General features: G+C 39.1%; 2 protein-coding genes across 6 annotated transcripts in view; one reads left to right on the forward strand and one right to left on the reverse strand.

The window, feature by feature from the left end:
* On the forward strand, positions 1 to 23,159 carry COX15 (cytochrome c oxidase assembly homolog COX15). Of its 5 annotated transcripts, XR_012477834.1 has the most exons (11): positions 1 to 158; positions 980 to 1,170; positions 2,181 to 2,303; positions 2,949 to 3,135; positions 5,334 to 5,501; positions 8,899 to 8,980; positions 9,738 to 9,892; positions 11,470 to 11,583; positions 13,716 to 14,024; positions 18,959 to 19,112; positions 21,006 to 21,457. XR_012477834.1 is itself a non-coding variant. In XM_074233174.1 (9 exons), the coding sequence occupies exons 1-9, from the start codon at positions 75 to 77 to the stop codon at positions 13,845 to 13,847; spliced, it is 1,236 nt and encodes a 411-aa protein (XP_074089275.1). In that variant the 5' UTR covers positions 1 to 74; the 3' UTR covers positions 13,848 to 23,159. The 5 variants fall into 5 exon arrangements, 1 of the variants encoding a protein (XP_074089275.1); XR_012477833.1 differs by having other exon boundaries at positions 13,716 to 19,112; positions 21,006 to 23,159; XR_012477835.1 differs by lacking the exon at positions 1 to 158 and adding an exon at positions 237 to 865 and having other exon boundaries at positions 13,716 to 19,112; positions 21,006 to 23,159.
* The window catches only part of ENTPD7 (ectonucleoside triphosphate diphosphohydrolase 7), a 27,880-nt gene continuing 25,988 nt past the window's right edge, over positions 21,929 to 23,820 (reverse strand). Inside the window, exons 11-12 of the mRNA XM_074233173.1 lie at positions 23,548 to 23,709; positions 21,929 to 22,999 (exon numbers count right to left, since the gene is read on the reverse strand). Coding sequence (XP_074089274.1) covers positions 22,768 to 22,999; positions 23,548 to 23,709 — 394 coding nt within the window. The 3' untranslated portion in view covers positions 21,929 to 22,767. The remainder of the gene's footprint in view (positions 23,000 to 23,547; positions 23,710 to 23,820) is intronic.

A 23,820-nucleotide genomic window follows, 5' to 3' on the forward strand; every position in this document is an offset into this window, starting at 1 on the left:
GGCCGGAAGAAGGCGCGCGGCGCTTGTGGGAGGGTGTGGGTTGGCCGGGCGGCGGGGCTGCAAGTACGGTCGCAATGCTGCGATTTCTCCTTCCTCCTCTAAAAGCGGCGCTGGGGAGTCCAGGCGTCCGGCTCCCGGCCACTCGGGGGGCTCCCCGGGTACGGGCGCCCCAGCGGGGCTCTGAGGTCCCGAGGAGGCCTCGGGCGGGCGGGGGGCAGGCAGGGCGGGGAGGCCCGGGGGGCGCCCCGCAGGCCTTTCTCTCTTTGGTTCCCTCGTCTGTTTTCGCCCCGGGGGTGCCCCATTCTTTACTGTTGTCCTGGCCGTGTCCGCGGAGGTTCCTGGAGGATAATTATGGCAAAGGAGCGAAGCCGGACGGCGCTGTTGCTTCTAGAACAGAGTGGCGGGAGGGCGGGCCCCGCCGGCCTCAGTTTCCCCAAAGGGAAAGCGGAAATGACGCGAGCAGCTAGAGGATGGATGACCGAGTGCGCATCTGCAACTTCCCGTGCCTCAGTTTCCTCATCTGGAAAATGAGTGGAATGGGCTAAGCAATCTTGAGATTTCTTTGTGATTTAATGAGATGTGATTAAGTCCTGACTCTGATTTCGTGCGACTATCCATAGAGCTTTGTAAGGGGGCTTAGTTTCAGCCCGCTTTTATTTTGCAGAGGAGGAACTGAGTTTGAGGCAAGTGACTTTCCCAGTTTTACATGGCTAAGAAATATGATAAAGGATGTGAATCCCAGATCTTCCTGATTCCAAATCCACTTGCTCCAAGTCGCTGGTAGTGAACAAAGCCCTTTGAAAAACCTACTGAAATTTGTGATTTTGGTAAAATATGACCTCGATCTTCAAGGAACTTAGAACTAGTAAGAATTGAACAAGACAATACGGTAGAAAAGCATAGAGCATACTAAGGGAAAGGGTAACATATTAGAAGATTTTCATTCTGAAATCATGATGTTTCTTTCCTTGGTCCTTAGTGTGGTTTCCATTATGGGCAAAAGCTCCCTCTCTTGCAAAGGCAGCAGGGTACCCTGTCTGAAGTAGCTTTGCAGTCTGGAAAGGGGGCAGTATCGATCCCCACGAAGGCTGCAGAGCGGATTATGGGCCGTTGGCTCTTGGTCTGCAGTGGAACAGTGGCAGGAGCAGTTATTCTTGGCGGAGTGACTAGGTGAGCATTCCCCAATTAAACTTAAAAGGTTTTATTGAAACAATAGACTATATTTTAAATTGCCATTTTAGTGAGAACTCTGATAGCTCAGCTTCCTTGACTGAAACCTTTAGTGAGCCCATAGGCAGGCTGCATAAAATCCATGGGCCACATTTTGGATGGCCCTTGTGTGGTAGGGAGAATACTGGGCCCGAAGTCAGGAAGACCTGAGTTCCAATTCAGCCTCTCGAACTCTGTGTAACTGGGCAAGTTATTTATTTTTTTTAGGTTTTTGCAAGGCAATAGGGTTAAGTGGCTTGCCCAAGGTCACACAGCTAGGCAATTATCAAGTGTTTGACTCCAGGGCTGGTGCTCTATCCACTGCACCACCTATCCGTCCCCATGGGCAAGTTATTTAACCCTGTTTGTCTCAGCTTCCTCTTTTGTAAAATGAGCTAGAGAAGGAAATGGCAAATCATTTCAGTATCTTTACTAGTGAAACTGAAACTTTGCCAGGGATCACAAAGAATTTGGAGGTAACTGAAATGACTGAACTACACATATTCTGATGTATTTTTTACAAGCACAACAATGCTGAGAGAAAAGAACACATTCAGGAACAGTATATGGAACTCTGCCGCTATCTGGCAAATCAGCTAAACACCATGAGTCTTCTCAGTTTCCTCATCTGTCAAATGAAGGGATTGGACTGTGATCTGAGGCTCTTTTCAGATCTGAAATCCTAATCTGTCCAGAATTAGAGATCTCAGAAAAACTGGATTTTAATAGTATTGACCTGCCAAAGACTAGCAGAAGGAGAAGGAAGGAAAAAAGAGGAAAGGTAGGATAAACTTTTGCCTGATAATGCCTTTTCTTTAAGGAAAATTACCAGGAAAAAATTATCAGTGAGAGAAGGGAAAGCAGAATTTCCTTAGCAAGGTTAAATTCAGATGTTTATTCCCTTAGTCTATAAGTAATAGATCCAGCAGATTTATTTTAAAGTTCTTAATATCCATTTCTATTTTCTTAAGGTTGACAGAGTCTGGGCTCTCCATGGTAGATTGGCACTTGATAAAGGAAATGAAACCACCCGCAAGCCAAGAAGAATGGGAAACAGAGTTCCAAAAATACCAGCAGTTTCCAGAATTTAAAATGTAAGCAAAATAATTTATAAAATAGTAACAAATACCAAATTTTGTTGAGTGGAATTGAATTGAGTTTATTGAATGGAAGTATGAGGGGAAACCAAAAAATGGATCCCATGGGAAACATCCTAATCTCCTATTTTATTTATTTTGCTTTTTCATTATCTAATCAAATGTTTCAGAATACGTGGCACTTTGTTAGTCTTGGCTCTGATAGGCTTTGTAAGCTTTCTGGACTATACCCAAAATTCCAAGGTGGCCTTTTAGTGACTGATAGAATTGAGAATCCTGTAGGGGATAGGATATTCCTGTGAAGAATGCCAGAGTAACACTGAAGATGCTGAACTTTCCTAAAGATATGTAAAATGCTATTTATATTGAAGATAACCAGCAAATGGGAGAGTAGGTCAGCCATTCTGTCACACACACACACACACACACAAACACGAACACAAACCCTGCCCCCGCTACCCCATGGAGTAGAAAGATCCTGTTGTCAAATAAGGTAGACTGATAATGTCTCTTTAGCAAGGATTAACTCCTAGCTTCAGAAAAATAAGGTATTTCCTATTTTGTGAGGCACAAAACAAATTGTACCTTTGTTTTTATCATGTTAAACTTAACTAAGAAATTATTGATTTCCTTTTTACTTAGCTTGAACCATAATATGACCTTGGCAGAATTCAAATTCATCTGGTACATGGAGTACTCCCACCGAATGTGGGGGCGGGTGGTGGGCCTGGCATACATCCTTCCTACTGTCTACTTTTGGAGAAAGGGCTGGCTCGTCCATGGCATGAAAGGGCGAGTTCTTGCCCTCTGTGGCTTAGTCTGTTTCCAGGTGAGTTATATGAGATTGAAAGCTTTTCAGAAACATCCACTTGAGTTTACAAATCAGCCTATTTTTTTGACTAAATGATGTTTTGTTTCAGTGTTTTTAGGTTCCATCAGAAATAGAAAAACTTTCCCTAAGTGCCACATAGAAGAGGAAATTCTTAGAACTGGGTCTTGGACTAGATAACTCTCTGGTCCCTTTCAGCTCTATATGTATAATCCTGTAACTGTACCATAAAATATTTTGAAGTTGTCTCAGGGCGGCATTAGTTAAGATCTTTGTACTGGTCACAGTGTCAAGCACTGGGAATACAGAAAAGAAAAACAGACCCTGTCTTTAAGGAACTTACAATTTAATGGTGGAAAACATTGCAGAAAGAAACTGAGGGAAGAGGATGGGGATGGCACATAGTGAAAAAATCCAGAGGAATGCAACTGGGTAGGAAGTGAATTGATGACTAGCCTGAGTGCCTCCTTAAATGGAGGTTCTGAGAAGAGCCCTCCAGTCAGGAGAGGGGTCCCAGGGCCAGGAAGTCTGATAAAGTGTAGATTCCAGGATTGAAGTGATCTTGTAGAATCATAGGATTCCTGGAGCAGTGAAGGCCAAGTCCTGAGTAGTGCAGGAAGGTGATAAATAATAGTAATTGAAATTGTATATATATTAAGTTTCTGAACGAAAAGAACTTTAGAAGACTTCCCATAGTTAATCGATAGGTGAATATAAGCATTTGAAAAGATGATAGAAACATGAAGCAAAAGTAGTGTCCCTGGAACTGCAGAAATAGAATCAAGAGCAATAGAGAAGTCTACAAGATGGTAAGGGCGTCAGGACTAGCCTACTGAGAGACAGATGAAAGAAGAATAGTTGCAAAAGACAGAGGGAATAAGAAATATATGTTAAAGACAGAGAAGCCAGGAAAGGTGCCAGAAAACCTTTAGGATTCCCCTTTACTATTTAAAAAAAAGTTGTTTTTTTTTTTTAATTTAAGGCAATGGGGTTAAGTGATTTGCCCCAGGTCACACAACTAGGCAATTATTAAGGTCTGAGACTCGGGTTTGAACTCAGGTCCACCTGACTCCAGGGCTGGTGCTTTATCCGCTGCGCCACCTAGCTGTGTCCTCCTATTTTTTTTTTTTTAATACATGAAAGTAATTTAAAATTAACACCAAGAGCTACCTCAAAGTGGGGGGGGGTCCAAAAAATGACCTTTTGGAATCAGAGAACCTGATTTACATCCCTATTCTGCTTGTGTGACATTAAGCAAATCACTTAGCCACTTTGCTTCTCAGTTTCCTCATTTATAAAATGAGAGTGTTATTTACATGATCTCTAAGAGCCCTTTTTGCTTGAAATTTATGATTCTGAGATCTTTTGCACTGAGGGGGGTAGGGTTGAAAGTGGTAGGAGGTAAATGTACAATGGTAGAATGTTTATATTACAGTCAGTAGTATAGTACCTTTTTAATTCCTTTTTTAGCATCACTTGGGAACCACCTCACAACCAGAACATTGTCCCTTCAAATCCTTTGAGCTGGTATTTATCCTTAATACTGTGATGCCAGAGCAGAAAGGGATAAAGGTAGAAGTGTAAAGTCCCTTGAATGAGATAGAGCACATTTGGAGGTATTAGATTTTTAAAGTGTGAGCAGAGAAATATTCTGAAACTACTCCACAAAAATGGATAGATGTTGATGAAGGGTTTTGTCTAGGTATGGAAACTTAGGGACATGGGAAGGCACCATTCAGCCTTAATAAAATTAAATTATTTACTTCTAATGTTTATAGCTATATCCTCACATCCAGGGCCATCTCCAGTCATTCTGATCTTTATCTGACCATTGGACCCAGATGGTGCTGGAGGAGAAAGTGAGGTTGGTGACTTAGTACAGCACTACTCACTCAAATCCAGTTCACATGCTTCCCATGATATCATCTCCCTGATATCTTGGTGTTCTTTGAAAATGGAGGGTAATGGGGCAGCTAGGTGGTGCAGTGGATAGAGCACCAGCCCTGGAGTCAGAAATACCTGAGTTCAAATCCGGCCTCAGACACTTAATAATTACCTAGCTGTGTGGCCTTGGGGAAGCCACTTAACCCCATTGCCTTGCAACCCTCCCCCCCAAAAATGGAAGGCAAACAACAACAATGTTAGCTATGTAGCTAATTTGAATCCTGTTATCTCTTTCTCTCTCCATTTGTTGTTAGGGACTGCTGGGGTGGTATATGGTGAAGAGTGGCTTAGAAGAAAAGCCAGATTCTTATGACATTCCTCGGGTGAGCCAGTATCGCCTGGCTGCTCACTTGGGCTCTGCCCTTGTCCTCTATTGTGCCAGCTTATGGACTGCACTCTTCCTCTTGCTTCCTCGAGACAAGGTAAAAGACAGTCTGCATTCCAGACAACTCCTGGTTGTGGTCCTGTAGTGATGCTAGTGTCAGGGAACTGGATGTCCTCACTAATTGAAGATTTAGAAGTTAGTGAACTGTGGATGATAGTTGACTTAAATAAAGCTTTCCTTATAATCATGTCTAGCAATGTCTAGAAACAAAATGTTGCCAAGAATGAAAGGAACATTGAATTCTGTGGCCTAAATAAGTCATATCTTTAGAAGACTGCATAATTTTTGGAAGAGACCAAGAGCTTGTCACCCAAAGGCAGAATCGATTTATATGAATGAGCAAGACGGTTTATTATCTTGCTAGTGTACAATGAAGTTCATTGAAGAATGACAGGAAGAACAAGTTTTAAATAATGAAGTTGGAAGAAGTCTAGTGGGAACAGAGCTTCCTTTACCATTTTTGAATCCTGAATTCCCTGACACTTTTGCCAGTGTCTGGGAAAACCTACAGACCATTTCTCAGAAGATGTTTTTAGTGCATCAAATAAATGCATAGAATTTCAAGGGAAGCCTAGTACCTTTAGTTATAGTTAGGTACAGTTTTTAAAAGAAAAAAACAAATCCATTGATCTCAGGTTAAAGAAACCCTTCACTTAAAGACCAGACTTTGGCACTTGGCTCGCAAATACCCAAAAGAAGGAAGAAGAAATTCAGACCAAAGGTTATTTATGAAAGTAAGGTAACAGAATAAGAAAAGTTATATCTTTACTACTTTTTGAGTTCACAGGAATATAGTATATGCATTGTACTTTGTGATGTGATGGTATGTGTTCTACATATTAGTTAAGGACACTATAAGTGGACTAATTTAACATGAAAAAGCAAGGGGAAAAATTTAAGCGATATGGATGTAGAATTTGCAGAACTTGACACCTGTCTGATGTAAGGAGATGGGGAACATGGGATGATTCCTAGTTTGCAAATGTAGGTGACTGAAAGCTGAAAGGAAGGTGGTAGCTTTCATGAAAATAGAGACATTAGGAAAAGAAGTGGATCTGAGTGGATGAAATGTAATAGTTTATTTTAAGTCTTAAATGCCTGAAGGAATCTAATTTGAAATATCCAGAAGGCAATTAGTGATTTAAGATTGGCACTCAGAGTTGTATATAATGCCCTTGAAATCACCTTTGAAGACATAGTTAATTAAACCTAGGGGAATTGAGGAGATTGCCAAAAGAGATTGAAAGAAAGAAGACCCATGCAGAGCCTTGGGGTACCCTCAAGGGAGTAGGATGTGGATGATGGTCCAGCAAAGAAATCCAAGGAGGAATCAGAGAAGTAGGAAGAGAGGCAAAGTCAGGAACAGAGTTGTGAAAACCCAGAGGGAAAAAAGCAGTAGCTAAAGCATTAGGTAATTACAGAAGTCAAGGAAGAGAAGGATTAAGAAAAAGCCATTAAGTTTGGCAATTAAGTAACTTTGGTTTCACTGAAGAGAACATAGAAACCTGATATAGGGGTTGTAAGAAGTGAGGGGAGAAGTGAAAGCACCAAGAGTAGACAACTTTTTTAGTTTATCTATGAAAGGGAAGAGAGAGATAGGATGATAACTTGAGGAGATGGTAGGATTAAGTGAGGGGGTTTTTTAAAGGTAGAAGAAAGTTGGAGCTATAGTTTTGTGACTACACATAAGACAAAATGTGGGATGCATATGTGTATATGCTTTGCAGTGAATTTATCTAAATTTTTTTTCTTTCTCATACTGAAATTAATTTGTAATACTTGAGCATATACCATCTAACAGTTAGGAAAAGATGCACATAAATGCCAGCGTCAGTGAAAAGCCAGCCTTAGAATTAAAAATTTGATGCAGGCTACATTTGGATGATTCTATTTCTTTACTACCTTTCCTAGTCAAACAAGTTGTCTGCCTTTACTGTACTTCCTCAAAAATCCATCCCCTCCTTATTAATCTATAATCTGGCGTTTGTCTCCTTTACACTAGATTCTAGGCACTAAGTATCTGGTCTTTTTCAGTTCTCACTTTAAAAAAACAAACAACAAAACTTCTAGCTTTTATACACTATTGAGCATTTCTTCTTTGAAACTTTTTTTCTTTTTTAGTGGCTGATACTTCTGTCCTGATTCTTCTACCTTTTAATCATTTTCTTTCCACTAACTAAATGTGTTTTCCAAAGTTAATTTCTCAACCCTCTGCTTTTCTATCTATACTGTCCACTTTCAGAGCTCTCATTCACTAATCCCTCAGCTACCAGTTTTATATACAGCAGTCTTTATAGGGAATGACATGGGGGCACAGGAAATACTGAGTTTTAAGGTGATAAGAAAAAAGAGCAGGAAATGAAGAGTAAATTTAAGTCCTATAAGAATAGTATCAAGAATACTAAAATTCAGAATAAATTGAAGCTGGTTGAAGACAGCTAAAAACAGCAAAAAAAAAAAATTTAAAGCTGTATTTGGGGAAAAAGAAGATTAAAAGAAGGGGACAGGAATGCTGGGGTGAAAGAAGGAAGAGCTCCTGTGTTATTTCTCTTTTCTCTGCCAACTTGTTTCCTTTCTAATTTTAGTTGCATTAGTTTTGTTTGTGTAAAAACGTTTACATTTTATGTAATACCAGGGAGAAAATCGTCACAACCAAAGCAAAAACCTTTTTTTCCCCAAAGCAAAAGTCTTGTTGGGATTAAAGATAGTATTAAAAAAAGAACAAAGAACTAGATTCTAAGGGAATGCCTGTCAGTTGAGGAATGAACAAGTTGTGGCATATGAATGTGCTGAAATGTGATTGTGCCATAAGAAATGAATAAAGAGAATTTGAGACTGATGCAGAGTTAAAGTAAGTAGGATCAGAGTGGCTTATACAGCAATGTTGTTGTAAAGAAATGAAAACCAACTTTGGAGGCCTTAAGAACTCTGGTCAGTAAAATGTCTACAGAACACTGAAGATAAAGCAAGTTGACTATTCCAGTAGTTACATCCATCATCCAGAGAAGCACCTCTTATGGAGAAGAGTATCCACCATAGGTTACTAAGCCAAGGCACCCTGGTGGGGGGGGCAGAGGGCAACCTGGGTCAGGCAAGTCAAGTCAAACTATCAGTATCCTCTGGAGTACCTGATGGGAAAGACCAGAATCCTGAGCCTGAGAGCCTTAGGAAGGGTTTTTTTTTTTAATGGGTGGGGGGGACTGGAATAGACATAGAGACTTGTTCTGACTTACTTGGTACCTTGTCATTGCTGATCTGGTGAATAGTTAACTGATGTCCTTTTTAAACACTAAATACTATTCAAAATAGCTCCTGCATTGGCCACATAATTAACCTTATTCTTTACTTTTATTTGACTTTGAAAAAAATGTTGCTTGTTTTTAGATCTAGTAATATCATTTGTCTAAGTGATTCATCTTCCTTATGTTGTACAGTTGCTGGAAACCCGTCAGCTCCTGCAGCTGAGACGATTTGCTCATGGTACTGCAGGTCTGGTTTTCCTTACAGCTCTTTCAGGTATGAGGTCTTCTCTTGAGTCTTCATCGTTTCCTAATGCATCCCACCTGCCTTCTATTCATCACCCTCCCCTTTACCTCTCCTTCTCTCTCTTGTCCCCATCCCCTGCTTTTCAGCCTCTATTTTCTGTCCTTGATTCTTAAATATGAATCTGCATTTCTCCATTTTTGATTTACTAATATTTTGTCACATCAAAACATAATTGATGAAATAGCAGTGCCCTGAGGGCTGTTTTCCTGAGAAAACTTTCACCTTAATCCAGAAATGAAAGAAATAGCACAGTTGTTACTGACTTCATTTTAAAAATCAGTTTTGAATCTGCAATCCATAATTTTTCTTGAACTTTCTCTAAATGTATTTTTCATACAGAGTACCATCAGGGAAAGGATTATTTCATGATCATTTAGTACTCCCAAAGTGTAAATCTGAACTCCTGGGGTTCTCTAGCCTCTCAGCCCCAATTTGTCTTTCTCCTCTTCTCATGCACACATCACTCACCTGACTGATTTCTTGTGCAGTATATTTTGTAGGTGTGATTTTCTCCATTCACTCAAGTTCGTTTTTGCCTTTGTGTCCAGAGCCTAACACGATTCCTAGACATAGGAGGTGCTTAACAGATGCCAGGGAATTGATTACCAGAATACCTCTGTCACTTTTATTATTTCCTCCCCGTAGCACTAGGATGTTATATGTACAAGGAATTATTTTTGTTGGCTTCCTTCTTATTGTGAGTTTTTTAATTTATTTTGAACTCTAGGGGCCTTTGTGGCAGGCCTGGATGCTGGCCTTGTATACAACTCCTTCCCCAAGATGGGAGAGCGATGGATCCCAGAGGATCTCTTTACCCTCTCTCCAGTCCTTAGGAACATCTTTGAGAATCCAACCATGGTGCAGTTTGATCACCGAATCCTGGTAGGTTTGTCTTCAAAAAAAGATGAAAGTACAGGGGCTACTCATAGGCCTTAGGCCCACTCAGATCAGCTCCAGCACCTTTGAACTGCTTCATTTCTGGCCTAGAATGGTTTGGGTAGGCAAGCTTAAGGCACTAGGAAGACAAATACAAAAACAAAACCCTCCCCCACCCTCAAGGAGCATACTTTTAAATGGTTACTAAGTAACTGGTATTTTCCAGGCACCTTTAGAATATGAAATTTGAAAAGATTACAGTTTTTGCTTTCAAGGAACTTACAGCCCAGTGGATATGACATGAATACAGTGGAAGGTGAGCTTCTTGAAGGATTATTATTTGTTTTTATGTCCCCAAGGTCTAGCATAGTGCCTGGCACACTGGTGCTTAATGAGTGTTGAATATGATAGAATATGTAAAGGGTAAGGCAAAAAAAATAAAATTTAGAAGTGTAAACATTGGCAAATCTCTCTGTAGAGAGTTTTTTTATATTTGTAGTTATGTAATTTCTGTATGTTTCATTGTAGGTTAAATATTTTGTGCATGTTGCTATCTTGAAATTTTTCTTTATACCTCTTCTTGGGTTTTATACAGATAAACTAATGATTTCTATAGTTCTATCTAATACTTTACTGAAGCTATTAATCATTTTTCTAATATACAGTGTCTTGGAAGATGGGGGGGGAGAAATTTGGAGTGTTCAAAGGAATTTTGAAATTTCCTGAAGCATTTCCATTCCACTGTCCTCACTTTAAATTTTGAACTATTTATCATCATCTGTATCAGGTGTTTATGTGTATGTACACATATATATCTGTGCACATAATTATATTCATTTGACCTTGTGAGTGCATATGTACATGTATATAATTATATACCAATGTACATACATATTTGTGTATCTTTATGGGTCCTTATGCAGATGTATGTATATGTTTACATAAAGATGAATAATCCCTGTAGCAGCAAGATATGGCATAGTCTCAAAAAACATAAAAGAAAGCTTGGTGAGTTATTATGGAAGATAATGAACAGTCTGAAATATGATAAATAAGAACTTTCAAAGATTAATTGGATTAGCAATATCATCAGGACCTTCCTTTACTAAAAAGAAGATGAACTTGATATTTAAGAAGGAAGAGTAATAAATAGACAGCTTGAGGTCCCCATGGTGTCCTCCCAAAGTCAGGAGAAAAGATCATTGAGCTCACAGATCCACCTTTTTTCCATTGAATTTCTGGGATTCTCTAAGGAAACCTGTAAACTCTAAATAGAGATAATTTTGCCTCTTTGCCTATTATTCTGTTTCTTTTTTCTTGTGCTTGTAGTTGGCATTTTCTAATACTATATCAGATGGTAGTGAAGATAACAACTATGTCAAATTTACCCAGATCTTTTGGGGAAAGTGTCTGCATTGCAAATAATACTATCTCTTGGTCTATAAGTCTTTATAGATGAACATTAGTAATATTGCCAGAAAACAATATATATGTTTACAGAGTACAAGGGAAGGAAGGTAGAAATTGAGGGAAAGTCATTATTTCTTCCTAGCAGCTCTGACTAGCTTCTTCCTTTCTTGTAGGGAATCACTACAGTCACAGCCATTACTGGACTTTATTTACTCTCCCGGAGAATCCCTCTTCCTCGAAGAGCTAAAATGGCAGTGGCAGCATTGCTGACTGTGGCCTATGCACAGGTATAGACTACTTCTTTAATTATTATGAAGTAATGGGGAGAACACTGGCTTGAAGGGAGAAGGACTTGAGTTCAAATCCTAATTCTGCTCATCATACCTTTGTGCCCTTTGTCAAATCTTTTCAAGTTTTTAGTGCCTTCCTTACTCATCTGTAAGGTGCGAGGACTAAATTCCCTTCCAGCTCTCGATCCTATAATCCTATAATGTATATTTCCTACATTATCTCATTTAATTCTCACAACCAACCTTTGGCATCAAAGTAATACAAGTACTATTATCATCCCTATTACAGGGAATTGAGGAAACTGAGGTTAGTAATGTGTGAATCTTGCAGCTGATGAGTGGATGACCAGAATTCAAATACTGAGTTCAGTATTTTTTTCTACTATGTCACCTCTTTTAGCCTGAGCATGTCTTTGATGTCACTGGGTTCTGCTCCCAGCTCAGAACTTGGCTGCTCTATAATATGCTGCAACACAGATTTTGGGAATATAAATAGTTGATAAATATATGATAAATGATTGCCTTGTCCAAGGGCTTGTTTACTTCCATTAAAACAACTGCTTCAGTTTAAGTCCTATCCCAATTCTTCATCATGTCAGGGAGGTGATCCTAGATTTTTATTGGGTCAGCAGAACAATGTAGGTTTTACTGAATAGGCTTTGAGTATGGGCCAGTGATCCATTGTAAGTCTTTGGAGGGGCTTATTGTCTGGGCAGTCTTCAGGGGAATAAATAACATTTGTATCTATAGAAATTCTCAAAACTTATTCAGATTGTAGAGGGTTAATGTATAGGGAGAGAGAGTATCAGTGGATCCTAGAAGGATTGATGAAAATTTAACAGAGGATCCAACTTGATTGGATTTAGAACTGGGTGCATGAGACCTTAGAGGTTATAGAGTTTAATTCCATTCATTTTATAGATGACAAAATCAAAGGCCAGAGAGAACAGTTGACTGGTGAAAGCCAAGGCAGAAAGACACAGAACTAGGAATTGACTCTCCAGTCTTGCCATTCTGTATTCCTTTTGTTTAGATTTTTCCCTAGGATCAGAGATAGTGCTTTGAACATAGATTGACTGACTTCATAAATGAACCAATGACAGTCTTTCCAGAACCTTCTCATCTTTTTTCCATCATCTTTCCCTGATCTGTACCATTCCTTTTCTCTTCTTCTTTTTACTGTGAGCTCTCTGACCTTATTTTCTCCCCAAGCTCTCATCTTCACCTGTTTTTCAGGGATCTACTGCCCTTTTAGCTATATTCTGGTTCTCATAACTGGGACCCCCTTAAGACCCAGGATTTGGAAACTTGGATTCCCCAGCAATTCCATGTAGTGAAGAGTGTTTTGGAATTAAAGAAACTGGGTTCAGATCACGCCTCTGATGTCTGCTATCTGTGTAACCAGCCTTGGGCAAGTCACAAACCTGATTGGACTTCAGTTCTCTTGTCTACAAAATGGAAAAGTTCTTGTAGATAACCTCTGAAGTCCCTTGTAGCTCTCAATCTGTGATTCAGTGATTTTATGAGCTTTTGTGGTTTTTATTTTTTAAGTTGTATCTGACTCTTCATGTCCCATTTGGGATTTTCTTGCCAAAGATACTGGAGTGGTTTACCATTTTCTTCCCTAGATTATTTTACTGAAAAGGAGACTGAGGCAAATAGACTTTTGGTTTGCCTAGTCACATGGCTAAGGTCAGATTTGAACTTATGAAGAGGAGTGTTCCTTGACTCCAAGCCTGGCAGTATTTCCACTGATCAACCCAACAGCTGCATCACAGATGTGACTCCTAATAGATATTGCATTCTCACAGGACTAAGTCATTCAATAGTTTATGTTCAAAATGAAGGAGCATTTGGGGTTTTGACATTATGATGTATACCTTCCCTCCCCCCTATTTTGTAGCCTTTTGTATTCTCTTTACACATCTGTCTTTTTGCATTCTATGGCTATAGCTTGATTACATGTATTAATTATTATGGGATATTTCCATTTTATTTTACATTTAATACTAATGAGAAAAACGGATAAAAATGTAAAAACTTTATTTTGACTAGGTATCTTCAACTTCTTTTAAAAATCACTGTAAGTATTATTCTTATTCATTGTGGTTTTGTTTGTTTTTCTGCAGGTGGGCTTGGGCATTAGTACTTTACTACTGTATGTCCCAACTCCTCTGGCTGCAGTTCACCAGTCAGGGTCCCTGGCTTTGCTCAGTGTTGCCCTTTGGCTTATGAATGAACTGCGGCGAATCCCAAAGTAATGCTTAGGACAGTTATTTTCTGGGCTGTGCCCAGCCTTTGAGAGCTTGTGGGAGGCAATGGATTTCTCTTCTGCTGGATCAAGGAAATGACGTGGTGGACAAACCAGATGATCAGGAATGAAGTTACTGGGCTGAGGATTGTTCTTCCAATGAAACAAAACTATCCTTACTCCTAAGGTGAATGACTGTCACTTGCTTTATAACATGATGTCCAAGATCCCTCTCAGCTTTTAAGACTCTCCAATGCTTTTGATTTAGAATACCACTTCTAGGTCTTTATCCCTAAGAGATTTTTTAAAAAAAAAAAAAGGAAAAGAACCTATTTATACAAAAAAAAATATTTATTGCAGCTCTTTTTGTGGAGTCTCAGAAGTGGAAATTGCAGAGATCCTCATTTGAGGAATGGCTGAATAAGTTGTGGTATATTATTGTGATGGAATATTACTGTGCTAGAAGAAATGATAATCAGGTTGATTTCAGAAAAACTGGCAAGATTTACATGAACTGAGGCAAAGTGAAGTGAGCCGAACTAGGAGACGACTGTATATAGTATAGATATTGTATATAGTGATATAGTGCTATTCTCTGAAGTACAGTGATCCAAGATGTTCCCAGAGGCTTAGGTGAAAAAAAATACTATCTACCTCCAGAGTAAGAACTGGAGCATACTGTTTTTCCTTTTTTGTGGGTTTTTTTTGGGGGGGGCAGTATTACACAGAATGTCTAATATGAAAATGTTTACATGATTTTACATGTAAAACCAGATTGTTTACTATTGGGGTGGGGGGGAGAAGGGAAAAACAATTTGCAATTCAAAACTTTAAAAAAGAAAAAAGTTTAAAGTTATTTTTACATGTAATTGGGGAAAAAATAAAATAATATTTAAAAGGATACTCTGATTCTTATCCAGTCCATGGGGAAACAAAATGTGAAGTGCTCTTTTCCCCTCTGGTCACTCTGTTTTCTGGTCTCTTCTGTGCTATTGTTTCATTCCTTCAGGGCTCTTCCGGCTGGAACTGCCACTGATACTTATTGAGTCCAGAGGAGGGAACTCGGGCCGACATCAATATGATGCATAAGCTGGTTCGTTTATTGATCACAGGATACATACTTTTATACTCTACATTTACATAACCAATTACATCAGCGTTTTAGCAAGCATTTTTTTCACATGCATACCTTGTGTATGTCTTAGGTGATTGTTTTGAGAACCAAACAGTGATTTGATAAACAGAGTGCAGAAGGTAATTATCTCAGAATGCGCTATCTATCTGAGCCTGGGAATACACCTCGTTAGCTCAGACATGCAGCTACTGCCTTATCTAAGCTCTGAAGTACATCTTGCTGGTTAAAGCACATAACTATTTCTGTGTTAACCCTTCATAGCTCTTAGCCTGGAATACATATGACACAACAGATACTAATCATGGGAGAGACAAAAGCAAAATGACTACAAGTAAGGACTTATGTGATGTAGTTCTAGGTATGCCACCAGGTCAGCCAACCTCACTCCAGGTTTTAAAATGAGAATATATCACTTTACTAAGTGATATACAAAATCTCTTCTGACTTTAAAATTCTGTGTATGATTCTAGATAAACACACTACTAGATATTAGCTAATGTTTTACCTTAAATAGTGATTTTTTAATCCAAATAAAATGATGAGATTTTTCATCAAGTGGACTGGGTAGAGGCTCCTTGAAGAAAAGATTCTTTCCACGTCACGCTTTCCCCAAGAACCAGCTTTGCATGTGCCCCTATCGACCTATTACAAGACTGAACCAGAATCCTGGGGATAGGACCTGACCCTGGGATCTCGTTGGTGCAGGGACATTTCCTTCTATGGGTATAGGTCAGAACCTTCTCCACTTTACAGTCTTGGATGCCTAGAAAGTAATGTGATTTGCCCAGGATCCTATAAGCAGTAGAGGTCAGAGACCTTCCTGGCTGCAGAGTGTTCTCTGTCTTGTCACATGAAGTTATTGAACTCTTAAGAGTAAGGACTTTGAACACATCCAGTGGCCCCAACTTCGAACACCCTAGTGCTGAAGAGGGTTGGGCTGCAGAGAAATTGTCATGAATGTGGCAGGAGATGCATTGGGTCAGTAGAGGAGCAGCAACTCAGTTCTGGGCAGTTTTGAGAGGTTTTGGGAAACAATCATCCTGTATTGTTTACTCAGTCTCTTCATTTTACAGATAAGGAAACAAAGACCCAGAGAGAAGGAACTTAGAAGTCCAAGGCCCTAGTTTGTGGCAAAACTAGGCCTAGACCAAGTGTGCTGACTCAACTGCCCCTTGATGTTCTTGTTTGGTTCTTGAGCAGAGGCCTTACTGCTGTGTACCTCTATTTCTGAAATCCCCTCCCCTTTTCTCCTACAATGATTGGGTTTCCCCCCTTTCCTCAGCAGCTTGTCCTTTTTGGGGGTGGAGGGGGGAGGGGTATATACAGTATGATTGAAGACAGGATCTAGCTTCCAAGTTTCCTTTAGAGGCTGACGCCTGGCACCCCCAGCATCATGGCGAAGCCACTTCTCTGTCCTGGGTCTAAAGGGATTGGATCCTTTTAGGTGCTCTCTGATTCCTCAGCTTTGTTTCAACATTGACCCGAATGATCCCTGAACTAAGAGCATGCCTCTCCACTAGAATCTTATTTCCTTTATTAAGTAGTGTTTATTATTCTGATCAATTCTTTATTAGAAGTTCTTTTATTTTCCACCTGTGTTTTACAATTTTCATTGCAAGTATAGTTCTTTGTAGGACTATGTGACTTTCTTCTGATATTTTTGCTGCCTCCCCTTAGCCCAAACACTTGAGTACCTTCTTGATCTTGGAGATAGTTTGTCATTTGGTTATGAACCCCCTTTAGCAGACATATAATTTATTTCAAGGACACCAAAAAATGATTGTTAACGGTTGATCTCCAAGGGGTCAGCAAACTCTTGTGACTTCCAAGAATGCAACAGGACAACTGACTACATCTCTGACTACATTGGGGAGGAAGCGTCAGTTTGATAACTGTTGAGACCCTGGTCTTGCAGGTCCCCAGCTCAGCCTGCTATCCCATCTACATGGTGGTGTCAAATTAAAAAAGAAACAGGGACCACTGACCCCAGCAGAAGTATCCCTTGCTGGTGCATTATCTGTTTTACATTCAAGCTGTGTATTTGAAACCCCTGCCCTGCATGACTTTGCCTCTCAGAAAGCTGTTTTCATAGGAATCAAGCCCAAGGACCTTCTTCGGGCCTCAGAGGGCAGAGGGAGGTGCCCCACTACCCTGCTTGTCAGACTGTCCCAGGAGAACACTTGAAGTTAATGACAGATGCATTTGGCCTCCTTTGTCTTTTATTATCATCCCCTAAATGGGGATTGGAGGGTCAAAACTATTGAATAGAAATCAGACACTCAGGGTCTTCACCCATGATTTGGGGGGGATAGGAAATAGACTTCCCAAATAGAAGGTACTCAGATTTCTTGAGTTACTGGAGGGACAGGAAAAAAGCAAAAAGATTAGTTTGAACCTTTTGCCCAAGGGCCAGACAAAATCTTTGTCATACGTAGCATTGAACGACATGAGAAAGTGGGTTATTTTTTTTACTTTGAAAGAAGTTTTAATTTTAATATTACTTTACAAATGATTGTACATTAAACATGATTTCATAGCAAGCTTGTTTCCATTTAAAATGTTAAATTACATAAAATTTAGAAGAAACCAATTATGTAAATATAAAAACTGGAACCAGTAGAAAAACCACTGCCACAAATAGAAATTGTTGGCAAAATGTCCCATCTCCCATTGCTGGGCCTTTGCACAAATGGTCCCCCATATCTGGACTGTGCCCTCCCTCTCAAGACTCCCTACTTTCTTCCACCCATGGTTCAGATGCCACTTGACCTCCTCCCATCTCACTCATTAGCATTCCTTGAAATTATGTATATTTCCTATTTACTCATGTACATGTATCTACCCATTTGATGTAAACTCCCTGGGGGGGGAGTAAACCCCCAACTCAGTCAGCATAAAATGATGGGAGTTTTATGCTTTATCCTTTTGCTCTACCCTCTTTTCTGGTGAAGGTTTCAGAACCGTAAGCAGACAGCCAAAAGGTGGGCCATGGAGGGAGAATACCTCTTACAATTTAGGGAGGAAATGACCCAAAAAAGGACAAAGTCCTAGATTTGTATTCAGGAGACCTGAGGTTAAGTCCTCAATTCAATACTAGTTATGCAACCACAATTAAGTCATTTAACCCCTCTGATCTTCACTTTCTTCTGTATTATCCATTTTGAAAGAAAGCATTTTAAAAGGAAAGCTTGTCAATGATAAAAATGAACTTTTCTGTGGGGGAAAACTATGAGTTGGAACAAAAAGAAAGGAAAAGTAGTAGCTTTTTTAAGCAAAGCAGAGATCCACTGAGCTCAAAGAGGTTAAATCCAAATTAGACTTGAGAATGGTATAAGCAACCCCCCCCCAAAAAAAAACAGCATAGAAAACTAGAGCTGGAAGGGGTTGACCCTGAAATCATTTAGGATTGGAAGAACACATCCAGAGGTAGGGTTGACTTGCCTGAGGTCAACATGATGAGTTAATAGGAAAATGGACCTAAAACCCCAGGCTCCTGACTTACAAAGCAATCTTATCAGGCTTACTGGGCTGCCTCTGATCAGTTTTTCAGGGTCTATCTAATTGCTCTTTGTGAAATCCCTGGTAAGATTAAGGATAAAATGAACCACAACTTGTCTTTCAAGAACTTATTTTTAGCAGTATTTTTTGCTAATACAAAGCCTTACAGACTCAAGTATTTGACTACAAATGTCAATAAAATGAGAATGCAATAGACGAGGTGGAATTTAAGCATCAACTGCAGCAGCTTTTTAATCCAAATGAAATTAGGTGACAATAGATATTAGCATTAATAGAGGGATTCAAATAATTCTAAACCTGTTTGCCAAGACTCTAAAGGCAGCTAAGAAGAAACCTGTTACTGCAGTTTGGAAACTTCCTGCAATAATAATCCGATTGTTTAATGTTGTTCATTCATTACAGTCATGTCTGACTCTTGGTGATCCCATTTGGAATTTTCTTGGCAAAGACACATTTCCTTTCTCCAGTTCATTTTACAGATGGAGAAACTGGCAAACAGGATGAAGTGACTTGCCCAGGATCACAAAGCTAGTAAATGTCTGAGGATGGATTTGAATACAAAAGATGAGTCTTCCTGATTCTAAGCGAATGTGCCACCTAGCTGCCCAATGGCTTAATGAGGTAGAGAGCTTATTACCCATTTTATCCTTTGTAATTTGAAATGTGACTAGCCTGGAAACACCTTAGATGATATTACTGGCTGAATGAATTACAGAGTATAAAGGCAGGTTAATTTTAAAATACACACCTAATATCTCAAAGAATTATGAAACCATTTGAGAAGAATAGAAGTCAGTAGGTTTTAGTTAAAGCCAATGCTAACAATCTTATTAATGTGAACACAGCAAATGTTTAGCAAAGGTAATTATAGGGTTTGATGAAAGGAGGTTAACATAATACTAGAATATACTATGCAAAATGAGAATGTTAGAATCAGTTCTTGGTATAAGGACATGTCAATATATTTTTATTCTATTGGAACAGAAGTAATGATAACTGTTGGAAATGATGTCTTCACCATCAGCCTAAGGGACTAGTATCTAAAATCAGCAAACTGGCTTTTCCTACCAGCCCTCATACTTACGCAAGATCTCAGATTTTGTGGACTAACGACCTATGAAATTACACTGTATTTAATTATGTCCATGGGGGTCATCTTAAATAAATGATTGTATTTCCCAACCCACCCTCCTAGGAGGGCTTAGGTTCCTAATAGTTGTGTGACACTAGGTAAATCACTCAACCTCTACATGTTTTAAACAGCTCTATGCCTGAGTCAAAGAGAAAGTGCTGAGCTGCATTGTTCCCCATGAAAATACATCACAGGTCCAGTCTCTATCCTTAGAGCATTTAATGAGCCACCCTTTGAGAAATGCTTCCCCAAAACGCTGAACTAGAGGAAAGGCAGATTTGGAATAAGTTGAAATACTAAGAGGAAACTTACTTAGCAAACAAATCTAAAAACCTTTCTTGACACCTTTTTTGTCAGTCCAAAAATAGAGTTAGAAGTAAGAAAATGTGAGGGGTTAACAGATCACTGAACCTATACACTATGTTAAACTACTGAATGGTCACCTTTTTTTCCCCCGTTTTATCAAAGTTGGGACAATTATATGGACAAAGGTTAAAGAGCAAATGGATATATTGCATTTAATTATTCAAAACATAGTTTTGTTGTCCTGAGATCAGGAAAGTGCCATTACATTTTCTTTACAATGAAATTTCTTGTTATGAGATTTGACCTGAATCAGTAATGGCAAAGACCATATTAAAATATGCAGGTGAAAAAATACTGAATTTGAAGAAGCTATTTCTCTTCATGGGGAGAAAAATTCAAATTATAGATATCCATGTAGAAGAAAAATGCAAAAAGTCTGAAAGACTGGGGGGGGTGAAAGTTAAACTGAACTCTGCAAATGATAATTATAATTATTAAATTATAATTATTAAAACAACATGTATAGCTATAATTATTAAATTATAATTATTAAAACAACATGTATAGCTCTTTTGTTATCAGGGAAGTGATGTTCTTTATATGGTTCTAAAAGGATATCTGGAAGCTAACAAAGGAACAAACAGAAGCAGCAAAGGAATGAAATGCAAGATTAAAAGCCAATAGCAAATATAAGTGTTTCTGGTAATTTTAAAAGATAACATTTAGATATCTTCTTTTCATGTTTTCACACAACTTAAAGGTAATAACTTACTTGAGAATGAAAATATAATTGGTCCCAGACCTTGTAATTAAAAAAAAACATACTCAAAAAATCTGAAAAGCATTTCCAATAAATCAATGGATGATTTACATCAAAAACATGATTAAAATGTATTTAACCTAAGGAATGATCACAATGAGGCATATTAATAACTATACACAAATAAGTGCTTTCATGTATTTAACAACTTTTTCTCCTTTCTGTACCTTTATTTACTCCCAAATATTTTCTATACTGAATGTGATTTATTGGCAGCTAATTAGAATGCTTTTTTTCTGTTTTCATCTTCTTGAAGGCAGCATTCCAAATATTTCGAGGCCAAGGCAGAAAACAAAACTGGAAGTGAACTGGTGCCAAGTCCCTGCTCCAACTCCCAACACATTTCTGACTTTAAATATCAATCAAACAGGTTTTAACTTTAAAATATGAAATGGGGGGAAAAGGACAAAGTTGGTTAAGAGTCATATAACAAAGGAAACCTTTTCAAAGAAAGCTATGGAATTCCCATATTAGATTTACTTAATATTTCCTAAAAGGAAATTTAGAGATCTTTGTTCCTCCCTAATTCAAAAATCCGTTTGAGACTTTGCTGGAACTCTTTCATCTCCAGTTCTCACCAAGCAGATCTTGCAACTTGTAACCAATAAAAGAGCTATTTAATTTAGAGATTTATTCTTTATTCAACTCATGCTAAATGAAAGAGGGACCAAGAGAAAAATTATGGAAAGACAAAGAGTGGCTTATGGGGGGGGGGATCTCAAAAGTTAAAAAAAGGACATTTTGTAAAAATTGAGAAAAAATTGTCAATGGTTGTTGCAAGAACTAGAAAACCAAAGATACCTAAGGAGAGTAGATGAAACAGTGGGTTGTTCCATGTCATTCCTTTGGCTCTAACAATCTAGTCTAATTATTGCTGCCCTTTTCAATTTCCTTATGAAATGTTGATGGAACTATTGGGGGAAGGGAGAGGAATGGCTTTGAGAGTTATCTGACTGGTCAGAGCAGACTGTTTTCTACCTGAACTCTACTAACTTTAAGTCATGAAGACAAAAACTATTAACTAAACTGTTGAACTATATTGTCTTTCCCCCCAAAATCCCAGTTATTCTTTTCCTTTTCTACCTGTACATACATCCCTTCTGATACTTTACATCTATCTTGGCAGTGAAATGAAGAGGCAACTGAGAATTCAGACACAAAGGCTCAGATACAATGGGCTTGGAGGACAGGAATTCTAATGAAAACAAACAAAAAAACACCTGAGGACCCTCTTATCACAGCTTCTAGAGCCCTACAAGCAAATTTAAGGCTCAAGAAACAAAAATAATGCCTTTGATTTAGCCTTTTCTGCAAAACTGATATGGAAAAAAATTGATCCATGTCAACCAGATATGAAACAGAGTCTTCAATGGACCACCCTTAAAACATAAATGCCCCATTTAAGTCACAGTAGAAGCAAGCCTAGGCCAAAGGCTTTTGGTTACCCCATGAGAGCTTCACTGCCAAGTAAAAAGAGAATTCATTGGTGTTCTTTTGGGTGCCTAGAAGTTTTGCTGGTCCATGGTCACAAAAGATCCTTGGATCATTATTAAAAGCTGTGGATCTCCACATATGAAATTTCTCTGTTACAGAGAAAGAAGACTGTCATCCTTCTTGAAACATAGAGGCTTGATATCAGAGGTCTCAGGTTGGTTCCAGTCTCCTCTTGCCCGATGCCTTCTTCCTTCTTTCTCTAGGAGAGTGAAAGCTGGGTATAGCTCAAGAATATCTTTTCTCCAATATGAAACCCTCCCTGATAAAGGGGAAGAAGCCCAACCCATGGGCATTAGGCAAGCAAGGCTGAGTGGCCTCCATTAGACCAGAATGTTTCAGCTATATCACTTCACAGATTAGGTTAAGGCTTCTCTGGGATGGCTGGTCATGAGAAGGAAGGTGTGAGAACACAACACAATACTAGCCCACAAGTCATCCAAGCAGCTTCTAAGACAGCTCATGTTGAGGCCAGGATAGCCAGCCACCTGAACTTCAGCTCTCTGGATCTTGAGGTGCTTCAGACATCATGGTCCCACCTGCACCCCAATCATGGGCACCACCTCTTCTATCCATAGCAGATCTAAGGGGGCAGAGGCTCCAGCTTGTCGACGGTGAATCCGACGCAGTCGCAGAAGATACAGAATGATGGCCAGCAGCACCACCAGGATGCAGGCAAAGAATAGATAGTGGTTGTACACAAAGGAGAGACGCAGCCAGCCATTGTGGACCTGCCGGACACCCTCCTGTCGTAGATCCCTAGGGAAACAATGGGAGGTTGGGAAAAATAACGTTAGCTTCCTAAAGTTAAAAATTATTTTGAACTAAAACAGACTATCATGCCCCCTTGGATTCGCCCAACCTAAATATTCTACATTGCAGCAGACACCAGAGCTGCTGAGCTTGTTAAGCTTCAATAACCAGAGTTATAATTTATGTAATATATATAAAATTATATATAAATTTTTATTATATAGTACATATTTATTATAATATTTATATGTGTATTATATATCATATACATGTTTCATAATATATAATACAACCTCAGTACTTCCTGACACTTCATTTCAGATTAGAAGACAGTACCATCTTACTAGCCATATGGTGCTCATGTTTTTCCTCACAGAGTGTACATTGAGAGAAGCTGCCAAGGAAGCCTCTCCTAACCAGCTCTGGACCCAAACTTTCACAGCCCCCTTTGGCCTGTGTCAGGCAGTAAAGTTGGATGGATGACCCTGAGTTTGCAATCCTGACCTCAGGAAGCGGGGAGTGATTTAAACCCCACTAAATGTGTCCAGCTTTACCTGAGTGGTAGGAAACGTGTTTTATACAAAATGGCTCCTAGGGTCCACTGCACCTCCCGGTCATATACCAACTGGGCAGTTTGCAGGTTTGGGTAATTATAGGGGAAGTGGAATCCTTCATGGAGGACTTGATACATCCAGGCAGACTTAAAACATTGATATCTGCAAAGAGAACAGAACCTATTCTTCATATCCCTCCTCTGAATCTCATATCAGAGAAAAGTGCCTTTCTCTCCCCACTCAGTTTTTTTTCTCTCTAAATGGAGGCCCAGC

This window comes from Macrotis lagotis, chromosome 4, assembly GCF_037893015.1.
Source record: "Macrotis lagotis isolate mMagLag1 chromosome 4, bilby.v1.9.chrom.fasta, whole genome shotgun sequence".
NCBI classification, from domain to species: domain Eukaryota; kingdom Metazoa; phylum Chordata; class Mammalia; order Peramelemorphia; family Peramelidae; genus Macrotis; species Macrotis lagotis.